The 20,745-nt window shown below is 37.3% G+C and overlaps 1 protein-coding gene across 10 annotated transcripts in view; it reads left to right on the plus strand.

The window, feature by feature from the left end:
• The window catches only part of fnbp1b (formin binding protein 1b), a 209,427-nt gene that overhangs the window by 133,220 nt on the left and 55,462 nt on the right, over nt 1-20,745 (plus strand). For 6 of the 10 annotated variants that reach the window (XM_087998315.1, XM_087998316.1, XM_087998318.1 and 3 more), the window contains 3 exons: nt 854-1,000; nt 15,132-15,326; nt 19,181-19,363. In XM_087998315.1, the coding sequence (XP_087854441.1) occupies nt 854-1,000; nt 15,132-15,326; nt 19,181-19,363 (525 nt within the window). The remainder of the gene's footprint in view (nt 1-853; nt 1,001-15,131; nt 15,327-19,180; nt 19,364-20,745) is intronic. The other 4 variants (XM_087998320.1, XM_087998321.1, XM_087998322.1 and 1 more) reach the window with 2 other exon arrangements.

The raw sequence follows: 20,745 nt of genomic DNA on the forward strand, positions 1-20,745 counted from the left end.
CACCACTTATTTGTTACCTGTTCTGTGTCATGCAAAAACTTGGCTCTAGTACATTTGCTTTCCTCATCCAAATTAATATATATTGTTAACAGGTCTACTCAGCACACTCCAGGTTTTACACTCTTACACTACTGAAATCCAGATTGAAAGGAGGCAGCTGCTGACAGAAATGGCTGGCTGCCTTCATGAAATGTGCTTGTGCAAAATTTGAGCTGCATAATTCCTGACACCACGTAAGTGGAAAGAGCCGTGGTTAGGGCAACACTTCTGATTTACAGGCTGGGCTGCCACATTTACCAAGGCACTCTATTGTGATGAAAATCCAAGTCAAAGCATTTACTTTTTTCATCCTACTAGGCTAGCAAATCTGGGATTGGAGTCTGTGTTAGTATAGTAACAGAAGATTTGTCATTATAGTGGCTTTAGCAGTTAGATCATTGCATCACTGCTACCGGATGCTTTCCTTTTGTAAAAAAAAGCTAATCAAATTTAGATGCATGATTAATGAAGGTTGTCAAGAGAAAACTGATGATAACTATAATTACAGCAACTGGATCCATAGAATAATTGATGTCATGACCTATAGCACCTGTATATTTTCATAAATTTACAATAACGCTGGTTTTCCTTCTAGGCTTTTAAATTATTGAATCACATTACAGTTAGATCAGATTTCTAATGAGGATTTTGATATAATGCAAGATACAGTACCTGCTTATCACAGAACAGAATTAGATAACCAAGCGATGACAATGCACACAAATACTCTGGCTCTTCCTGGGGACATTCCTCAGAGGTTTAGTTTACCATGCTTTAAATATCAAAAATTCAACAATAAAATTGTTACTTTCAGAGAATTCAAGATCTGGATGAAAGAAGAATAGTTAAAATTGGTGAATCAATGAAGACCTTTTCTGAGGTTGACAGGCAAGTCATACCCATCATTGGAAAGTGTCTCGATGAAATCACAAAAGCAGCTGAATCTATTGATGAAAAACATGTAAGTCTATGTACAATATTGTGGAGGTACCAGTGTTGGACTGGGATGGACAAATTTTTAAATGTACAATGGTTACATAAGTCTAACATGCTGAGTTTATTTCCTTCTGTGCTTTCGGATTGTAGATTATATTTTGGGCAATTTAATAAAAGTGATGAGCTTCATCAAGAAACCTAATAACCATGAAGATCTGAACAAAATATCTGAATTGGTGTCAAGGTCAGATAAAGAGATAAGCATTCAAAAGATGAAAAACAGAGTATTTTGTTTAAAAAGCCTGCATCAAACTCCAGATATGGATAATTGTAAACTGAGTTGGTTTTGCTCTGTCAGGTTATGAAATTAACTCAGCTCCTCAAACATCGTATTGCTTTGTGACATAATCCAATTTCACGTTTAATCTACAGTTCAGAATGGTGCATTCTAGCTAGTTGGTATTATCAATAAATGTACCTGATGGACTAATTTGTTCTTTTATCTCAAGTAATTTCCCACATGGAGTTAAAATTATGATCCATATTGCAATCAATTACATTAATTTGCTACTACAGCATTCCTATTCATTGAACACTGATTCCAAAGTACTTGCACCATTCCAAAACATGACTCTTGATGTTTCTCCTGTTTCTAAGTCCATTATCCTTCCCGTCCCGTAACCTTGACAACTTCTGTCAAGTACCTTTACAGTATGCTTGGCTCCTATAGAATTGAATAGCATAACGTAAAAGGAGGTCAAATCGCTCATTTGAGTCTGCAGCAATTTCTATATGGAAAAGTCCAGTCAGTCTTGTTCAGTGTCTAACCAGCACCACCACACTCTGCCCCCAACCCACCACCCAAATAACCATCAGCACTACTACCTGTCCTCCTTTTCTTACCTTTTTTTTAAGGTGCTCACCTAGCTTCTCCTTGAATATATATCTGCTGTTTGTCTCATCTGCTCCTTGTAGTGAGTTCCATATCCTTACCATTGTGGTAATGGAGTTCTGCTGAGCCATTCAGTGAGATCATGGTGCATCTTATTCCTGCACTATCCTTCTGTTCCTTTGTTTATAATTTTGTAAACATTTTTCAACTTCAGTTTTGAACATAGCTCAACAACTGAGTCCTGATAGCCCCCGCAGCAGAAAATGTCAAAAGATTCACCACCCTCTGAATCCAATTAATCCAAAATGGCTTGCCCCTTTATTCTGAGGCAGTGTACCTAGTTCTGGACTGTGACCAACAAGCCCCCACACTGGCCCAGGGGAAACATCCTTCTTGCAACAATCCTATCAATCCCTGTAAGAATTTTGTCTGTTTGAATGAAATCACCTTGTATTCTTTTAAACGAGGATGTTCTGAGTTTTTTATTAGATTTATTGGTGATTATCTTATATTTAAGACATCTTGTGTTAGTATCCCTCACAAATGGAAATATCTCAAATCATCAGTCCCAACCAATCTCATATTCTTATTGCAGAGAATATTCATTTTTTTTAGGCTGTGAATTTCATTGTGGATGTAATTTCCCAAGCAAAATGATCATTTTAGTTTTGAACCTGGAATACACATAGGCAGTCAGTTAGCTCAGTTGGTTGGATGAGTTGTTTAAGTGATGCAGCATGGATTCACTTCCCAGTGGAGTTATCGTGAGGACTCTCTTTCTCAACTCTCCCATTGCCTAAGGCAAGAACATACATAAGAAAAAGAGTAAGCCATCTGGCCTTCAAGCCCGCTTCACCAGTCAATAAGATCATGGCTGATTTATTTTTGGCCTCAGTTCCGTTTACCCTCCCCCTCACCATAACCTTAATTCCTTTACTGTTTAAAGTTTTATCTATCTTAGCTTTAAAAGCATTTCCGTGAGGGAGCTTCACCTACTTCACTGGGCATGGAATTCCATTGATTAACAGTCCTTTGGGTGAAGAGGTTTCTTCTCAATTCAGTTCTAAATCTGCTCCCCCTAATTTTGAGGCTGTGCTCTCTTGTCCTAGTTTCATCTGCCAGTGGGAAATCCTTCCTACTTCTATCTTATCTATTCCCTTCATAATTTTATATTTCTATTAGATCTCGCCCCTCATTCTTCTAAATTCCAAAGAATATAATCCCAGTCTACTCAGTCTGTCCTCAATCCCCTCAACTCTAGAATCAACCTAGGGAGCCTCCTCTGCACCCCATCTAGTGCCAGTACATCCTTTCTCAAGTAAGGAGACCAAAGCTGCACACAGTACAGCTCACTAGCACCTTATACAGCTGCAACATAACCTCTGTGTTTTCAAATACAATCCCTTTAACAATGAAGGACCAAATTCCATTTGCCTTCTTAATAATCTGTTGCACTTGAAGACTAACCTTCTATGATCCATATAAGGACACCCAGTTCCCTCTGCACATCTGCATGCTGCAATTTCTTACCATTCAAATAAAGTCCTTTTTACTGTTATTCCTAACAAAATGGATGACTTCACATTTATTAACATTGTAGTCCATCTGCCAGACCTTTGCTCACTCATATAAACTATGTCCCTCTGCAAAGTTGCACAGTCCTCTGCACTTTGCTCTACCACTCATCTTAGTGTCATCTGCAAACTTTGACACACTACATGTGGTCCACAACTCTAAATCATCTATGTAAATTGTGAATAATTGCAGTCCCAACACTGATTCCTGAGGCACACAACTGGTCACATTGCCAACCAGAAAAGCGCTAACTTATCCCCACTCTTTGCTTCCTGTTAGCATGGATAGAGGATTAGTTAGCTAATACATTGTCTGTAGCTTTGCACCTTTATCTTATGCAGCAGCACTTTGTTGAATGCCTTTTGGAAATCTAGATACACCACATCTACTGGATCCCCATTGTCCACCATGCTCCTATTGTCTTCATAAAATTCCAGTAGATTAGTTAAGCATGACCTGCCTTTCATGAACCCATGTTGCATCTGACCAATGGGACAACTTCTATCTAGATGTCTTGCTGTTTCTTCCTTGACAATAGATTCAAGCATTTTCCTACACAGATGTCAAGCTGACTGATCTATAATTCCCCATCTTTTGTCTTACTTTTTTTTTAAACAGTGGTGTCACATTTGTTGTTTTCCAATCTGTTGGAGCTGCCCCAGAAGCAATTAATTTTGTAAAATTAGCGCATTTTCTGTTTCTCTTTCCATCTTTTAGTCACCTCAAGTAAAACCACCATCAGTCGTCTCTCAAATGAGAGAATGGTCATATGTTCTTGTTGTCCAATGACGACTTTACCTTTACACAAATGTTGTTTCATGCCTCAATGTACTTGTAATTTTCCTCAGCTTAATTAGCAGTGCTTTTAATGAGATTTAACAGCTCTCAGTTGGGCTATTGGGTGAATTATCTAGCTGAAATGTTGTATTTTATATTGGGAAAGAACCACTAATCTTATTCACAATATATATTGTGATGAAATCCCAGAGTTGGTTAGCCTGTCTTCATTTCTGAACGGAAAATGCATAAAAACAATGAACTTTTAGAGAAATTATGCCTAAGGGAGTATGCAAACCTTGTAATCTGTGTCATCTGATTTTTTAATAACAAAACAGAATTCTTCACCCTTGCTGTTACACTTATTTTATAAGGAACTTCCTTTTAACCCTTCTTGATTAATGAATTGCCTTAATCTGAAATTTATCTTTGTTTATGATGACTTTTTAAAAATTTGCTGTGTATAATAGAAGTTACAGGGCAGAATCTTCGCAGTTCCAAAGCGATAGTTTAAGAATAGAACTTAAGAGGGATGAGCTTGGGTTCAGCAGCCAAAGTGTTCACACTTCCAGGCGGTTTCCTAGGAGGTGGATCATCACCAACATGGACTTCCAATCCAGGAGCAGCCCATCTGCTTTGTTTTCGTGCAGATTGTGATGCTGCCAGATTCATTTTAGTTGCAGATGGATCCCTGTAGAGAGCCCAGCTCAGCAGGTGCCTGAAGGCTGTTTTCCATTGGAGTTCGTCTGGGAGCTCGCAAGACCTCCTACACCTAGTCCCCAGGAGCTGTAATACCCTCATCAGTGAACAGCTGCAACTGCCATTTATTTTCTTAAAGTACAAGATAGGAGCAGGAGTAGGCCATGGGACCCCTCGATTCTGCTTCAATCATTCATTGTGATTGTGATTGAATATCGGTATTCATTCCTTAAATCCACCCTCCATCATAATCCCTTGATCCGTTTAACCAGAAGAGCTACATCTACCTCCTTCTTAAAAACAAGTAACGCTTTGGCTTCAGTCACTTCCTTTGGTAGTGAATTCCATAGGCTCACCACTCCCTTGGTCCAAAAATGTTCTTCTCTCCATCTTAAAAAGTTTACCCCTTACCTTTAAACCATGAACCCTGGTTCAGACTCCTCTACCATCTGGAGCATCCTTCCTGTATCTAACCTGATTGGTTCTGTTAAAATTTTATAGGTTTCCATCAGATTACCCCCACTTTTTTTCTAAACACCAGTGAATACAATCCTAACTGACTCCATTTCTCCTCATTGTCAGTCCTGCCAATCCTGAAATCAATTGGGTAAACCTTAGCTGCATTCCCTCTATAGCAAGAACATCCTTCTCTCGGATAAGGAGTCCAAAACTGCATATGATTTTCCAGGTGTGGCCCCTCCACTGTCCTGTATAATTGCAGAAAGGCATCTGTGTTCCTGTGGAGAAACTGAGGACTGCAGATGCTGGAAATCAGAGTCAAGAGTGTGGTGCTGGAAAAGCGCAGCAGGTCAGACAGCATCCAAGGAGGAGAACTGACGTTTTGGGCAAGAGCCCTCATCTCTCACCCGAAACGTTGATTCTCCTGCCCCTCAGATGCTGCCTGACCTGCTGTGCTTCTCCAGCACCACACTTGATCCTTGTTCCTGTACTTAAATCCTCTCGCTATGAAGGCCAACATGCAATTTCCTTTCTTTGATACTGGCTGCGTCTGCACGCTTACTTTCTGCTCCTGATGAACAAGGACGCCCGGGTCTCGTTGAACCTTCCCCCTTTTGCAATTTACAGCCATTGAAATAATAATCTGCCTTCTACCTTTGCTGCCAAAGTCTTGCATTTATCCACTGTATAATGCATGTCATGCATTTCCCCACTGACTGTCCAAATCACACTATAGCATGTCCTCAACCTCCTCACAGCTCCCCTTTCCTCCCTGCTTTGTGTCATCTTCAAATGAATAATTCATTAGAAGGCATTTCAAGATGGAGATGCTGCCAGGTTATCCCACAACAGTGGCAATGCACAATCCTTGACAGTGGGGCTGCCATTCTTCTAAGGCTGAAGATACTCTGATTTGGTCGATAGGCCCAGGAACTTGATTGTCATTCTAAAATAGATGAAACTGGACCCACAGTGATTCTCCTAATTTTCCACAGGAACACAGAGTCTAAGAAGATCGCTTGAAGGAAGTGTCCTGGTAGACAGTGTGCAGTCAAGACTGGGAAATGTGCATTGATCTTTTTTCAAATACACAGGATTGCATCTCAATGTGCAGGATGATGAATTGTCATGTAATTTATGGAAACAAGCACAGTGTTACTTATGGTACTAGATGACAAATTCAATACACTTAAAAGTCCTACATTATTAATCCAGTATTTTGTAGATTGCACTGTACTCTTGCATTTCTCTCTGTATTAAAAAATTGATTGTCTTCAATATCTAAAGTGATGTCTGTCAGACATAGGTTGCTATAGCTGCTGAAGGGATTAATAAATTGCACAAGTCTCTAATTAACACCCAAACCCTCCCTAATTAGATGCTATTGTCTATTTATGGGGAAATGTGTCCTGCAAGATGGAGGAACGATGTTCGTGAAAGTGAACCTACAGCATTTCAATAGCTGAAGTATGCTAGCTGTGGTTTATCTGCGAGGCTTGCAGAAGACTGTGTGGAGAGGCAATTAGTCATTGAAATCACTGGGGATATGTGAATAGACTAACATATGGGCTAATAATTTGCTTGTAAGGAAATGATATGTGTTTGCGTTCATTGACCTTGACCATATGTGAGAAAATTGAGCGTTTTGCAGGACTTCATCTGGTTCCGAGAAGTGGACTGCTACCCACAGTTTTCAGTTTTTCTCTCTACAGATGCTGCCAGACCACCTGAGTTTCTCCAGCACTTTATTTTTATTTATGTTTTTGCCACAGTTTGCTGTTTTTATTAACTTCGCGATGACTATCTGAAGGTTATCTTGACCTCTCATCTTGTCCACCACCTGTACCAAAGCTTCCAGTTTGACATCAAAGAACCTTAGGTTATGGATTTGTCACACCAGCCAAAAAGCATCTTCTCCTTTCAGATCTGAATCATGATCCCTGAGTCCAATGTTCAGCTAAATCTAATTCTTCACTCACTGGATTAAACTTGAATGAACAGTTCCAGTCAAATCAACTTACATTGGCAGAATTTAGCTATTTTTTGTTTGCAGAACATATTTATCATGTTTTGCAATGGAAGCACATCTGCAGTTGTTACGTTAGTCCAAAATAAAAAGCACATTGCCAAAAGTCACTGTTTAACAATTTGCCAGGATATGACAAAACACAAAGTTCACGATCATTGCAAAGTATCTAATTTTTTGCAGCTTTGAAAATTGCGGAGCATGATAAGCACAAAAGAAATGGAGATGGCTCTAAACAAAATGGCAATTGATCCTTTTAATGTATGCATTAGTTTTAGAGCTGATGTTAAAACATTCTTAAGATTTTACGTTGATGGAGCAGCACATTGTCACTTTAAACTGTGGAGTGATGGGTTGCAATTGTGATCACTTGTCCCACTTATTTCAGAAGAAAGGTAATGAGCAGGACCCAAGGGATGTGAATGATTTTTTTGACACTCTGCTGTCTTATGCCTTCTTTATTTAGTTCCTGCAGCATTATAAGAGTATAGAGACAGGATCAGTTGCTGAACCATACAGTAGAACAAACAGTCATGTACTTTTCTGAGGAAAAGTCCTCCTATCCTGAAATATTAACTTTGTCTCCACAGATGCTGCCTGTCATGAGAATTTCAGCATCCACATTTATTGCATTTATTAGAATTTTGTGTTCTCAAGTCCAACTTCCCATCTTATTCAAATAATCTCTCATTCCTTTCTTGTTTTTCCTTTGCTGCTGCTCAACTGATTTGTCAATTTGGGCATGATTGTTGGTCCATTATGAAAGCTATTTTTGCTTGACTGAATTCTTGTATTTAGATTTGCAGTGCAATCTATGCGTTGTTGCAGGTGGCTTCCTTCTTCCAATTGACATGTGTGCATCTAAACAGCTCTGTAATGCCTTCTGGTTCATTCATCATTCATGGATGAAACAAAGCTGTACTGTCTCCAGATGTTGCTTTGTTATCTATTCCAAGGGTTTTGTATACACATGGAAAGAGTGAGATATTGTGATTTGTTTATTTTTTATTTGTGCATTCACTCCTGAAAAGAAATACTTAAAGGGAAACTAAAGTAAAACACTTTTAATGCAAAATGCTCTAATTTATTCTGGTAACAAGTTTTTAAAAGCTAAACTCCATTTTAAGTATCAAATGTTTACCCACTGGCACATTTTCTTGTTGCTATGCTACTCTACCACACTGGACGAGGAATATCTTGCAATAATTTTATTGGATGAAGCCTCCAAATCCAACTTTATTAGTTAGAAACTGAAAAAATAAATATTTTTCTGAATGTATCTTTGAGACATTGAAGGTGAGTGAACTTTGATTTAAAAATACTCCTTGTCGATTATACTTTTTCTTTTAAATTCACTAATTGCTAAATTAAACACTACATTTAATTTGGCTACTGAGTGATTAGTGACTACCTATGTTTAGAAAATATAAACAAATTTTCTAAAGTATATCTGTTCCCCTGCAGCATTTTCCACATTACAAAATGGGAAAATTACACAGTCAAACAATATTTATCAGCTCCTGTGGGTATTTGGAAAGCTGAAGTTTGTAATAATGAAACTAGATATTCTATTTAGTTATATTATCTCAGGGTTTGTCATCTGCCTGTTTGAAATGAAAGTAAAGGAGATTGAAAGTTTTTGGTTGTTATTTTAGGAGTCCTCTTGTGAAAATTACATAGCCAGGAAGCAGTTAGAATCAACGTTTGCATAAATGGGGAAGAACCTTTGGAAAATCTGTAGATGACCATTATTTTGCCTTTGTCTTGGCCAGTGCACGTGTTTAAAGCTATATCCCAGATGTAATAAAGAGTATGGATTGTTTTAAGTAAAATAATATATTACTGCTAACAGTTGAAACACTTCCCCTTTGAAATCAGGCAATACTGCCTGATGGACTTTTCATAGAGTCATAGAGATGTACAGCATGGAAACAGACCCTTCGGTCCAACCCGTCCATGCCGACCAGATATCCCAACCCAATCCAGTCCCACTTGCCAGCATTTGGCCCATATTCCTCTAAACCCTTCCTACTCATATATCCATCCAGATGCCTTTTAAATGTTGCAATTGTACCAGCCTCCACCACTTCCTCTGGCAGCTCATTCCGTACACGTACCACCCTCTGCGTGAAAAAGTTGCCCCTTAGGTCTCTTTTATATCTTTCCCCTCTCAACCTAAACCTATGCCCTCTAGTTCTGGACTCCCCAACCCCAGGGAAAAGACTTTGTCTACTTATCCTATCTATGCCCCTCATAATTTTGTAATCTTCTATAAAGTCACCCCTCAGCCTCCAACGCTCCAGGGAAAATAGCCCTAGCCTATTCAACCTCTCCCTATAGCTCAAATCCTCCAACCCTGGCAACATCCTTGTAGATCTTTTCTGAACCCTTTCATGTTTCACAACATCTTTCCGATAGGAAGGAGACCATAATTGCACGTAATCTTCCAACAGTGGCGTAACCAATGTCCTGTCCAGCTGCAATGTCCTGTCCTGTCCCAATTCCTATACTCAAATGTTCTGATTAATAAAGGAAAGCATACCTTTATTGATGGTATGCTTTCACTATTCTATCTATCTGCAACTCCACTTTTCTATCTATCTGCAACTCCACTTTTCTTACCTCTGGGTCAGAAACTCTACATTCAGACTAGCCCAGACTTGCATCATCTATTTGAATAGTTTGATTAAAAATATTGACAAGTACACTTCACCTTTCGTGAGTCTGTAACCCCCAAAATATGCTATTAATCTCACCTGAGACTATCTGTGAATAGTAGGTGCACTGACCTTACAGCTGTTGTGGCACATTGGTAATGTCCTTAACTTTAAACTAGAACTTGGTGGTGCTGGTCTTGTACTGGGGTGGACAAAGTTAAAAATCACACAACACCAGGCCACAGTCCAACAGGTTCCTGTAGCACCAGCTACCTGATGAAGGAACAGCACTCTGAAAGCTAGTGCCTCCATACAAACCTGCCGGATAATTCGCAATCTATAATATTGGCTTGGATAAAGCAATTTGTGAGCATGTCACAGAATCTATACAGAGAAGGGGATGCCAAAATGTCAAACTTCCATTGCCTTCCTTATTGCCTGCTGTCACATAGTTTCATGCATGCATTCCTCATTCATGCATGAGGACACTCCTCCATCTGCACCAAAGCACTCTGGAGTTTCTTTCAATTTGGTTAACAAGTTACCTTTCTATTTTTCAAATCAAAAGAGATAACCTCACACTTATCCACATTAAACTCCATCTGCTATATTTTGGCCCATTCATCTAACTATCCACATCCATTTATAACTTTCTTACTTCTTTACTACAATTTAGTTCCTCACCTATTTTAGTGTCATCTGCAAATTTGGCGACAGTGGATTCTGTCCCTGTGTCCCAGTCGTTAATATAGGTTGTACATATTTAGAGCCCAAAGACCAAACCCTGTGGCACCCCACTAGTTACATCTTGTCAACCAGAAAAAGATCCATTTATTCCAACTCTTTGCTTTCTGTTGGTTACCCAATCCCCTATCCAAATGAATAAATTTCCTTAAAGCTCATATCATCTTACCTTGTGTATTAACCTTTTGCACAGCACCTTATAAATGCCTTCTGAAAATCCAATTATATTGCATCTACAAGATTTCCATTATCTACTTTGGTTCTATTTTCAAAGGACTCTAGCAAATCAGTCAAACATAAATTACTTTCCTAAAACCATACTGTCTAATGGATTGCGTTTTGACTTTCCAAATTACCTCTTTGCAATTCGTTAATGGATTGTTAAACAAACTATTCTATCTACATTCCGCCTCCACCCTACATGAAGGGTGTTATATTAGCATATTTCCAATCCTCTGGTACCTTTCCCACATGCAGAACATTTAGAATACTATTAGCAATGAATACACTACCTTTTCCGCTTCTTTTAAGACCCTAAGATGTAAGCATTAGTCCCAGAGAACTTGTGTGTCTTCAGTCCCAATAGTTTGCTTAGTAGCTTTTCCTTAGTGATTGATTGTTCCATGTTCCTCCCTTTATATAATTTCTGTATTATCATTACTATTGGGATTGTACTAGTATTCTCCACCATGAAACAAGGGCAAAATATTGATTTAGTATCTCTGCCATTTGTGCTCCCCACTATTAACTCCTCAGTCTCCGTTGGACAAACATTTGCTTTGAACACTCTCTTCTCTATTATATCCTTACAGAAGCTTTTGCTATCCATTGTTCTTTGATGTACCCTTTGTTCTTTTTATTCCTTTTTTATGATTTTGTTGATATTCCAAATGGTATGCCTTAGTTTTTGCCTATATTATCTTTAACTTCGTAGTCTAGTCATGGATTTTTTTTGTTCTTCTTTTACAATCTCCCTTCTTCCCTGGAATATATTTTATTTAGGAGGAACTGAATGTCTCCTTAAACATCTGCCACTGTTTATCAACTGTCCTACCTTTTAGTTTCCTTGCATAGTCCATTTGACCTCATGTCCTTTTGTAATTACCTTTGTTTGACTCCAGAGCACAGGTGTGCGACTCCATTTTTTCACCCAGTGTAATAACTCATTAAACCTGATTAGAAAGGAACATGCTTATTTGAACACCAAAATAGAACCACTATTTGTGGCATACATGAACTAGTCCCAGTCTGGGACAAACCGTTCTCCAGACCCCTGCTTTTTTTTCCCTAATCAACATGTTCAGAGATATTTTTACACACCTCTGCAGCAGGTGGGACTTGAACCAGACTTCTTGGTCCAGGGGTAAGGACATTACCACTGTGCCACAAGAGGGCCAGACACCTGCTTTGTAAAAGGCTGTGGTGATAAGTTCCAACTAAGCAGGTATTGCCTCTTACCAAGGGAACTCATACTCAAAGAGCTCCATGAAGTTAATTTGTAATTTCCAATGGGCATTTGTAGGGCTTATCACATCCTCAAACTCTAGCATGCTACGATTACTCTTCCCTATATGATCCTTTGCTTTGTGATCATTAATCAATCTCACTCCATTACACAATAAAAAATCCAGACTAGCTTGATCCCTGGTTGGTTGCCCAATAGTTTGCTCCAAAAGGCAATCTTTAATAAATTCAATGACCTAACCCTTTAGTCTACCCTTGCAAATTGAGTCAATCCAGTCTGTATTGTATCTTTCAGATTCGTAGTGTTTCCTGCTTTATACTGTACCGACTGAGGAATTACTGTTTGGGGACCTATAGAATAATCCTGCCAGGGACTTCTTTCCCTTGGCTATTTCTTGTTTCTACTCGGATTGATTCTGTGTCTTAATCAGCAGTGCCTATATCATTATCGCTACAGCACTGATCGTATCCTTGACTAACAAAGCTACTCCATCTTCTTTTCCTTCTGAAACACTGAGTACCGTGTGTATTTATTTCCCAAATGTGATCTCCCTGCAATCACATCTCCGTAATAGCAACTCTTACCCATTTGTCTTATTTGGGCTGTTGATGCATTAATTTTATTCCAAATGCTTCATGCATTCAGACACAAAGCCTTTAAGTTTGTTCTACACTACCAAATTTCTCTACACTTTTGATTCCTCAATGCAATATTTCATTCACACATTCAGTCCCTTTTAGCTTCTAATAACAATTCACCTCAATGCTAACCTGCACTCATACCAACCTTTTCTAATTTTTCATGAAACTGAGCCTTTCGTTCTAATATTTAAAGGCCTATCTACAGCTCTATGTTAGAACACAGGGTAAACCCTAAATTAAAACTAGCAATACAGAAAAGATTTATCCTGTGCAGTAATCTGTAAAAATCAAAGTGGCCAAGAACTATTTAAAATAAAAATTAACTTTATTTCTTAAAGTATAACAGAGAATAATTAACTAACCACTATTTACAATTTCTCCCTTTAACCTATCTTTTACCTTCTCTTCTATAATACTAGTCCAATAAAACTCCCAATTAAGATTTACAAAGCCACACTTCTTATCTCAAAACTAGGCAGCTTTTGTGCTTCTATTTGGATCTTTGTGTCTTCTTTTTCTTCTTCTTAGGAAAGGTACTTTTAAGAGAGCTATTTTTTCAAGTAGTCTGTTTATATGCTGGGCTTGGCAGTTCTCCCCTCAACTGTTGAATTTTCCCTGGTCTTATCAGATTGCTTTTAAGATTGACAATATGCTCAATTCAAACTGGATTGGAGTTTGATATTTTTCGGGCTATCATTTAAACTGGCCGAATTTGAAATTGTGTTTTTGTCTCATAGCAACTCAGCGAGTGCTGTTTATTCTGAATCAAATGTTACTTTGTAAATTCTCCAGCACTCCGTGTACTTGCCAAGTCTTTCATTCTCTTAAAAGTACACACATCTTCGTAACACCTAGTAATGCAACTTGCTGGAACTCTGGTCCCACTGTGATTAAAATGGAGCCTCTCTCTTTGAAATAGTTCCCTCCTTCCTCATCACTGGTGGCAATGTCCCATGAAATTGAACCCAGAGTGTTGCAGTATTGAATCTTTGTAGGCAAAGATCTGTCTAATTTTTTTCTCAGATACACAGAACTATTTGATACATTATTGATGAATCTGTATGGGTTTTCACTGTGAACTGAAAAAGATGTCACCCCAAACCTGATGGAAAAACTTAAGAACTAGCTACAGAGTGACCACTCAGCCTGCACTCTATTTAACAAGATTATGGCTAATCTACCTTGGGTTCAACTCCTTGTTCATGCCAGCTCATCAGAGCCCTCAATTCCCATTATTTCAAAACTCTGTCTTTGTCCTCTTTAAATACTATAACGATCAAGTCTCCACAACTCTGTCGGGTAGAGAAATCCAATCATTCACTGCCTTCTGGCAGAAGAAAATCCTTTGTAAGTCAGTTTTAATGGCGTTTTCCCTCCTTTTGTAGCTATGTAACCTATTTTTGACATTTCCTCCACCAGTGAAAACATTATTTCAATGTGTACTCTGTCAAGCTCCCTTAGAACTTTGTATATTTTCTAAAATTTTATGAATAATGGCTTAACCTGTTCAGCTGTTTTGATATGAGTCTCTTCGCCCTAGACATCAGCATAATGAATCGCTTTTGAACTGTCTCCAATTCCAATATATCTGTTGTAAAAATGCAGGGGCCAAAACCTGGCCTCACCAACACCCTGTACAGTTGTAATAAGACTTCTGTAATTTAAAACTCCAATCTCCTAGTATTAAATGCCAGAATTCTCTTTACCTTTTTGTTGCACCTGCTAATCTTTTGAGTTTCATGCATTAGAACATTCAATGCCTTCTACATGTACTATTTTGGAGTCTTTCTCAATTTAAGTAATAGTTTGTCTTTTGATTCTTCCTACCAAAGTGCACAGTTTCCTACATTAAACTCTGTAAATTTTTGCCCATTCACTCAAAGGTTTAAAATTTAATATTGCAGGAGTTCTGAATTAATAAGCCTACCCAATTTATTTTGCAGTCTTGGAAATTGTGACATCTTTCCGCAGGGTAAATTTTGGTCTGACTAAATGGGTATTGTTGCAGTAATAAAACATTTATACTTTAGTCGTTTTAGCTCTCTCACTTTGTGCAAAATATAACGACTGCTATTTTCTTTCTGTAAGAAATACAATATGATTGAAGAATTTTCATGGCAGGCTGGCAAATATGTCTTATTTTTGCTGTTGTTGATAGAGTTTTACTGAAAACGTTGGAGAGAAGGTAAAATAATGCATCTTTCTCTTTGTGTAATTTTAGGATACACAGTTGGTGATAGAAGCCTTCAAATCTGGTTTTGAACAACCTGGTGATGTTGAATTTGAGGATTTCAGTCAGCCTATGAAGCGGACTGTTTCTGAAAGCAGTCTCTCCAATAGCAGATCTGACGGCAAACAAGAATCTAAAGGTGGCAAATCCAAGGGCAAACTCTGGCCTTTCATCAAGAAAAATAAGGTAAAAGCATTCAGCATCTGTGCCTATTAACCTTACAAACGATTTGCCTCATTTAATATTTATCATGGTTTTTGGTAACTAATGTAATATTCCATGACTTTGTAATGGGATTGGTGGCATCACATTAAATTCTTTTTGATTTTACTTGAATTTTAAAATTGTAGTTTTGTTTATTTGTGTTTGCATGGTTTGTTATATTTTGCTTTAAAAGTCATGTTTTTGGTTTCTATGCTAGTGACTAACAAACTGATCATATTTTTCTACGTCATGTGCAGCAGTATTTTTTTTTCTTCTCACGCTGTTACTAAACACACATTGACACTACGTTTTTAAACATTGGACAGTCACTTTGTACTTTCCTCTGATTTTTCTCATAGGATTTAGTAGTTCATAGTAGGTATGCCGACTTAACATCAAAATTTGTTCTAATAATTGATCAGAATATTAGTAATTATCAAAGAGGTTCTGATTCACAAAAGCTTCTGTCAGAAACCTATTCTTCTCAGATATTGGGGTCATGAATATTTTATATGAATCATTAAAAAATATGATTTCAAAACAAAATTTATGAGCATGAGAAAAATCAGTATAATATGTAATCCTGGCACTTAGCAAATATTCTTAGATCTATTTGTTATGCAATATGAAAAAGCTAAGTGTGGAATATATTAAAATATAGACATAGACCATCTGATGGACGTAATAATCTATATTCTATATATTAATGAGCACCTCACCACATTGGCTTTGGCTTTGAATTTTCTTGCTTTGTTTGTGGTGGCTATGGTTTAATTACAATCCAACACTACTGTGTTAAGCCTGAGTCTCAGTGATCAAGAAATTTATGTCCCATAAGGTGAGATGATTCAGCACCTTAGCCTCATTTAGATTGTTATTTTTAACAGGACATATTGGTTAAAAGGACAGACTACCCTCCTGTAAATTGTGTATGGTCAGATGATATATAATTCGACAAGGTGGGCGAATATCCTTAACATGTGCCTCACTCAAATGAGTAATATCATTTGAACAGCCTCAAAGTACAATGCAGATAAAAAGGAAACTTAAGCAAAAAGGTAGGTACACGCAATACTGGTAAAGCGGTGAAAAATATTATGACCCAGCTGGGAAAGTGAGCTGATTCTGAAGCCTCATTACTCCTGGGTCACCACAAAAGTTAATGATCTGACCAAAACACTCAAATTCCCTGATTTGTCAGTGTTGGAACCAAGTTAACAGAAAATACTGACAAGGTGGTTCTTAATAAGAACTGCTACTCTTTAAAACCAGTAAAGATTATCAGCATCTGTTCAAAAAATATAACCCTGATCTAAAATCACTACATACAGATAACCAGAGGCAACAAAAAAAACGTTTTTTGGGTGGAAGGAGAAAAATGCTGGGAACTACACTTAACCAATATCAGTCCACAGGGTTTGGTGAGATGATCCTTTTGTTATACCAGGACTTTGTTCTTCAAACTCATTTTTTCAGGTACCTTCTTCGGAGGCACATGGTGACTGGTACACTAACTGCAAAGTCTCTTTATTACCAGTGCAACAGCTTACAGCAACTGGTGAAAGAAAATAACTGGCTTTCTTCAGACTTGAGGTATTTTTACTGCAATGGGGAGACACTCAACATACCTTTCCAAAGGTCTCACTGTATCACTCAAACCTATGAGCTGTTCAGCTACCCAGGAATGAATCAGCTACTTGTTGCTAGCCAAATCTCACTGTACAATCCCTAATGCCAGGCTGTCTATAGACAGCTTCTTTCAGTGCTTAACAAAGCAGCAGTGTAAACACTCGTACAGTGAATCTTAGTGACTTGTTTCTAAATAACAATTCCTTTCTCAAACTTCAGTTTTAAAACAGTCCGTCTTCCATTTCAGTCCATATAAAAAATAAAATAATACGGTCTTTACAGGAGGGAGCAGTGATTGTAAAGGCCTCAAACAATGGGCATTTGGTGAAATATGAAAACAGGAGTTTGCTGCAGTGAGTACAGCAACTGCTTTTTACGAAGCTGAAATTTAAATTTACATTTTAACTGCAAACAACTGAAGCCAGCTGGTAGCTACCTTCCTATGAACTGGGTCATTGAACAGGCATCAATTAGTGTTTTCAGCAGATAGTATTTCATGCCAGAAAAACATACGGATGGAGATAGTTGCAAGCAAGTACAACTGGAATTCAGAGTACATTGTAGTGATGTGGAAATAATTTGACTTTAGGACAAATGACACTTGGAATTCTATGAAGAACAGTGTTAAGTAAATTATCTGAAAGATACATAGACTTGAGAAAAAGATCTGGAAAGAAAAGAATGCTAAGTACAGTTACAGAAAGACAGCTAAGCATAGACATTGGAAATGAAGTTTAACAGCCTTTCCCTGTTAACGTTTCAAGGAAAAATTGAGGTAAAATAGAATAAGGTAAACAGGCACTTGGATAACATTGAGATGTGAACTGAGGAAGTCTTAAATAAAGCCAAGGAATAAACAATCAATGCCAACCACTCCACCAAGGTGTAATATGAAATGAATGAATGAATAATATAAACTTAAACATAAAAAAACTAAATGAACTCAACATAGCTTTATATGAAGGGGTAATGATGTACTATTTCTGCAGGACCTGGGAGCTTCAAGCATTAAATCTTGGCCAAATTAGGCAAATAAGTCTGTCAGATTTGCCACAAAGGTTTTTCACTCGAGCTCCAAGTCTTAGAACTCCAGAGAAAAATTATGCCAGTACTTGAAGAATGGAGAGCGGTATCTGGATGAAGTATTTGGGGGTAGTCACGGGAATGAACTGTAATGGAGCTGGCAACGGAGAAGAAAATGAGTGAATAGCCAAGAGGTTTTATGTTTGATTTTGTTACCATTAAGTGCTTAAAGAGTTTTTTTATTTTTATTTAGTTTCTTTAGCTTCTCATTTGTAACATTGAGCCAGAAGTCATTGAATTTTAATTTTCTACATTCTTGAGTCCTTTTGGAAACCACTCACTTTAGCCAGAGAAATCTGTTCCTCTGAGAGTTTAATTCATGGTATAAGCATGTAGCAACTATTCTTTCTACTCTGAATTTCTCCAGAAGTTGCATTAGTGCTTATTTAAGATCAAATTGGAATTCATAACCAGAATCCTGAATAATATTTCCAGAAGACATTTGCCTGGATAGGATTCAGAAAGTCATTTGCTGTTAGGTCATCCAGAATCAAATTATAAGAATCTTCAGACATATTTATTTTTCCTCCAGGCTAGGTTATGTGGGTGGATTGCAATCATAACTGTAAGAGATTTTTTTCTGTTGCTCCCACTCAGACATTTATTCTATGCATTTTATTTTACAACTGACCAGAAAGTTTTTTTTTGTGTGTGAGAGAGAATAGAAATCTCTACATATACCTATCATAGCTGGTCCTTCTATTCAAATAGTTAAATTTCAGAACAAACCGCATGCTCTGTGAGCACATGGATTACGAGTATGTTGACTTTACTCATGACATGTCAAAAGATAAGTTACACCATAGCCTTCTGTTTTGAAACATAATAAGTCTTGGCATATCTACTGAAGTATAATTTACAGAAGTTGAACTGTGCATGTTTTCAAAACTGTAACTTTTGCATGAGCTTTCTATCAAAACATTCTTCTCTTATTTCACCTCATTTTTGTATTGTTTATTTTGAATATTTTCATTAACGTTTTTCATCTTATTGTATCAGTGTGTTTTTATTTGCAATATCATGGCTTAAATATTTTTGTTCATGGGCTTTTGTGGTTCTTATTTCTGTTTGCTTTTTTTCTCCTTTTGTTTTACCCTTTTTACTTATCCATTTCTTACTCGTAGCTTATGTCCCTTTTAACATCTCCTCATCAGCCTCCTCCTCCTCCCCCTTCCTGTTCCTCACCTTCTGCTGTTCCAAATGGCCCTCAATCTCCCAAGCAGCAAAAAGAGCCCCTCTCTCACCGCCTGAATGAATTTATGACCTCCAAACCTAAAATCCACTGTTTCAGAAGCCTAAAGCGGGGGGTAAGTTTGCTTTCGATCTCTTTGTAATTCTCTAAACTTTTGCACGTCTCTATGTGTGTGTGTGCGTGTATGTTGTATCCTGGGTGAAATTTAGAACAATTTGCAGCAAGTAAATTATATCCATTTCTCTTTTGTGTATTACATTACTTTTAAATGTATGGAAATGCAGCTTAGGTTTTGCAATGCTTTCTGAAGAATTCCTAAAAGACTTCTGCTAATTTGCTTAAAAAAAATCACATTAAAATATTTTCAATAAGTAGAGGGTATACATTTAAAATAATTACCAAAAAAGCCAGAGGTAAGATGAAACTTATTTTTACGCAGTGAATTATTATGATATGGAAGGCTTTGCCTGAAAGAATGAATAGTAACTTTCAGAAAAGGAATTGGATAACTACTTTCATGGGAGAAAATTTGCAGAATCCAGGAGATAAGAATAGAACTAAATAGTAACTATTTCAAAAAGGCAGCAGAGGCCCAAGGGACCAGATAGCAGACCTGTGATGTAATGTTTATGATTATGGTGTTGGATTTAGTTGATATGGTCTTTGAGATGATCTTTGAAACAGTCTGCTTAGAATATTAACTATTACCAGAAACTCCCCGTCCTTTGTGCTGAAAGCTAGGTGAAGCATTGAAAGGTATTATTTCTGGCTCTAAAGTCATGAGCTCGGAGGGCAAAAGAGACAGGATTCCCACTCTTGGTTTTTTAAACTATTTTCTGCTGGAATATTGCTGTATTTAATAAGCATACTGCTTGGTTTGATTTCAATGTGGCTTGTCAAATAGATTGCTAATTTCCATTTCTAAGTGAAAAATGATAAATTAGCCAAATGAGAGAGCTTATATCTCTTATGGAATATTCTAGCATTAGGCTGTACCTTTGAGAGAAGAATACTTTGGAGTTAGTAATTATTATTATGCACATTAGAAATATTTTAGTGGAAGGTATTTGATTCAATCCTGTGGTAAATTGTTAGAAATGAGATCTTAAAAATAATTAATACAAAACCAATATGTAAATTACCTATGATCTCAATGCTGCATTTTTCCATTATCTATCTATAGAAAATTTTAAATCTGCTGTAGTCTGCTCTATTTAAAGGGTTGCCATTAACAACAAACATCAAACTGATAGTACACACTCTGTTTCGCCTTTAGTATTGTTAAATTAAGTTGTATTCTCACTATCCTATCAGTTTTTTTGAGTATGGCTAAGACCTAATCGTGTTCCTTTAATAGCTACACCTGCAATTCACATTTCTTACAAATTATATATCTTTCTGCTGGTTAATTTTTGTAAATCCTACCAGATGTTACCAATTATATAATTTTGCACTAAACAGGTATCTTCCCAAACAGTGAAATTCTAAAAAGAATGA

Source organism: Chiloscyllium plagiosum, unplaced genomic scaffold, assembly GCF_037043375.1.
Source record: "Chiloscyllium plagiosum isolate Xiang-an unplaced genomic scaffold, Cpla_swu_hap1 HiC_scaffold_21, whole genome shotgun sequence".
Lineage (NCBI taxonomy): Eukaryota > Metazoa > Chordata > Chondrichthyes > Orectolobiformes > Hemiscylliidae > Chiloscyllium > Chiloscyllium plagiosum.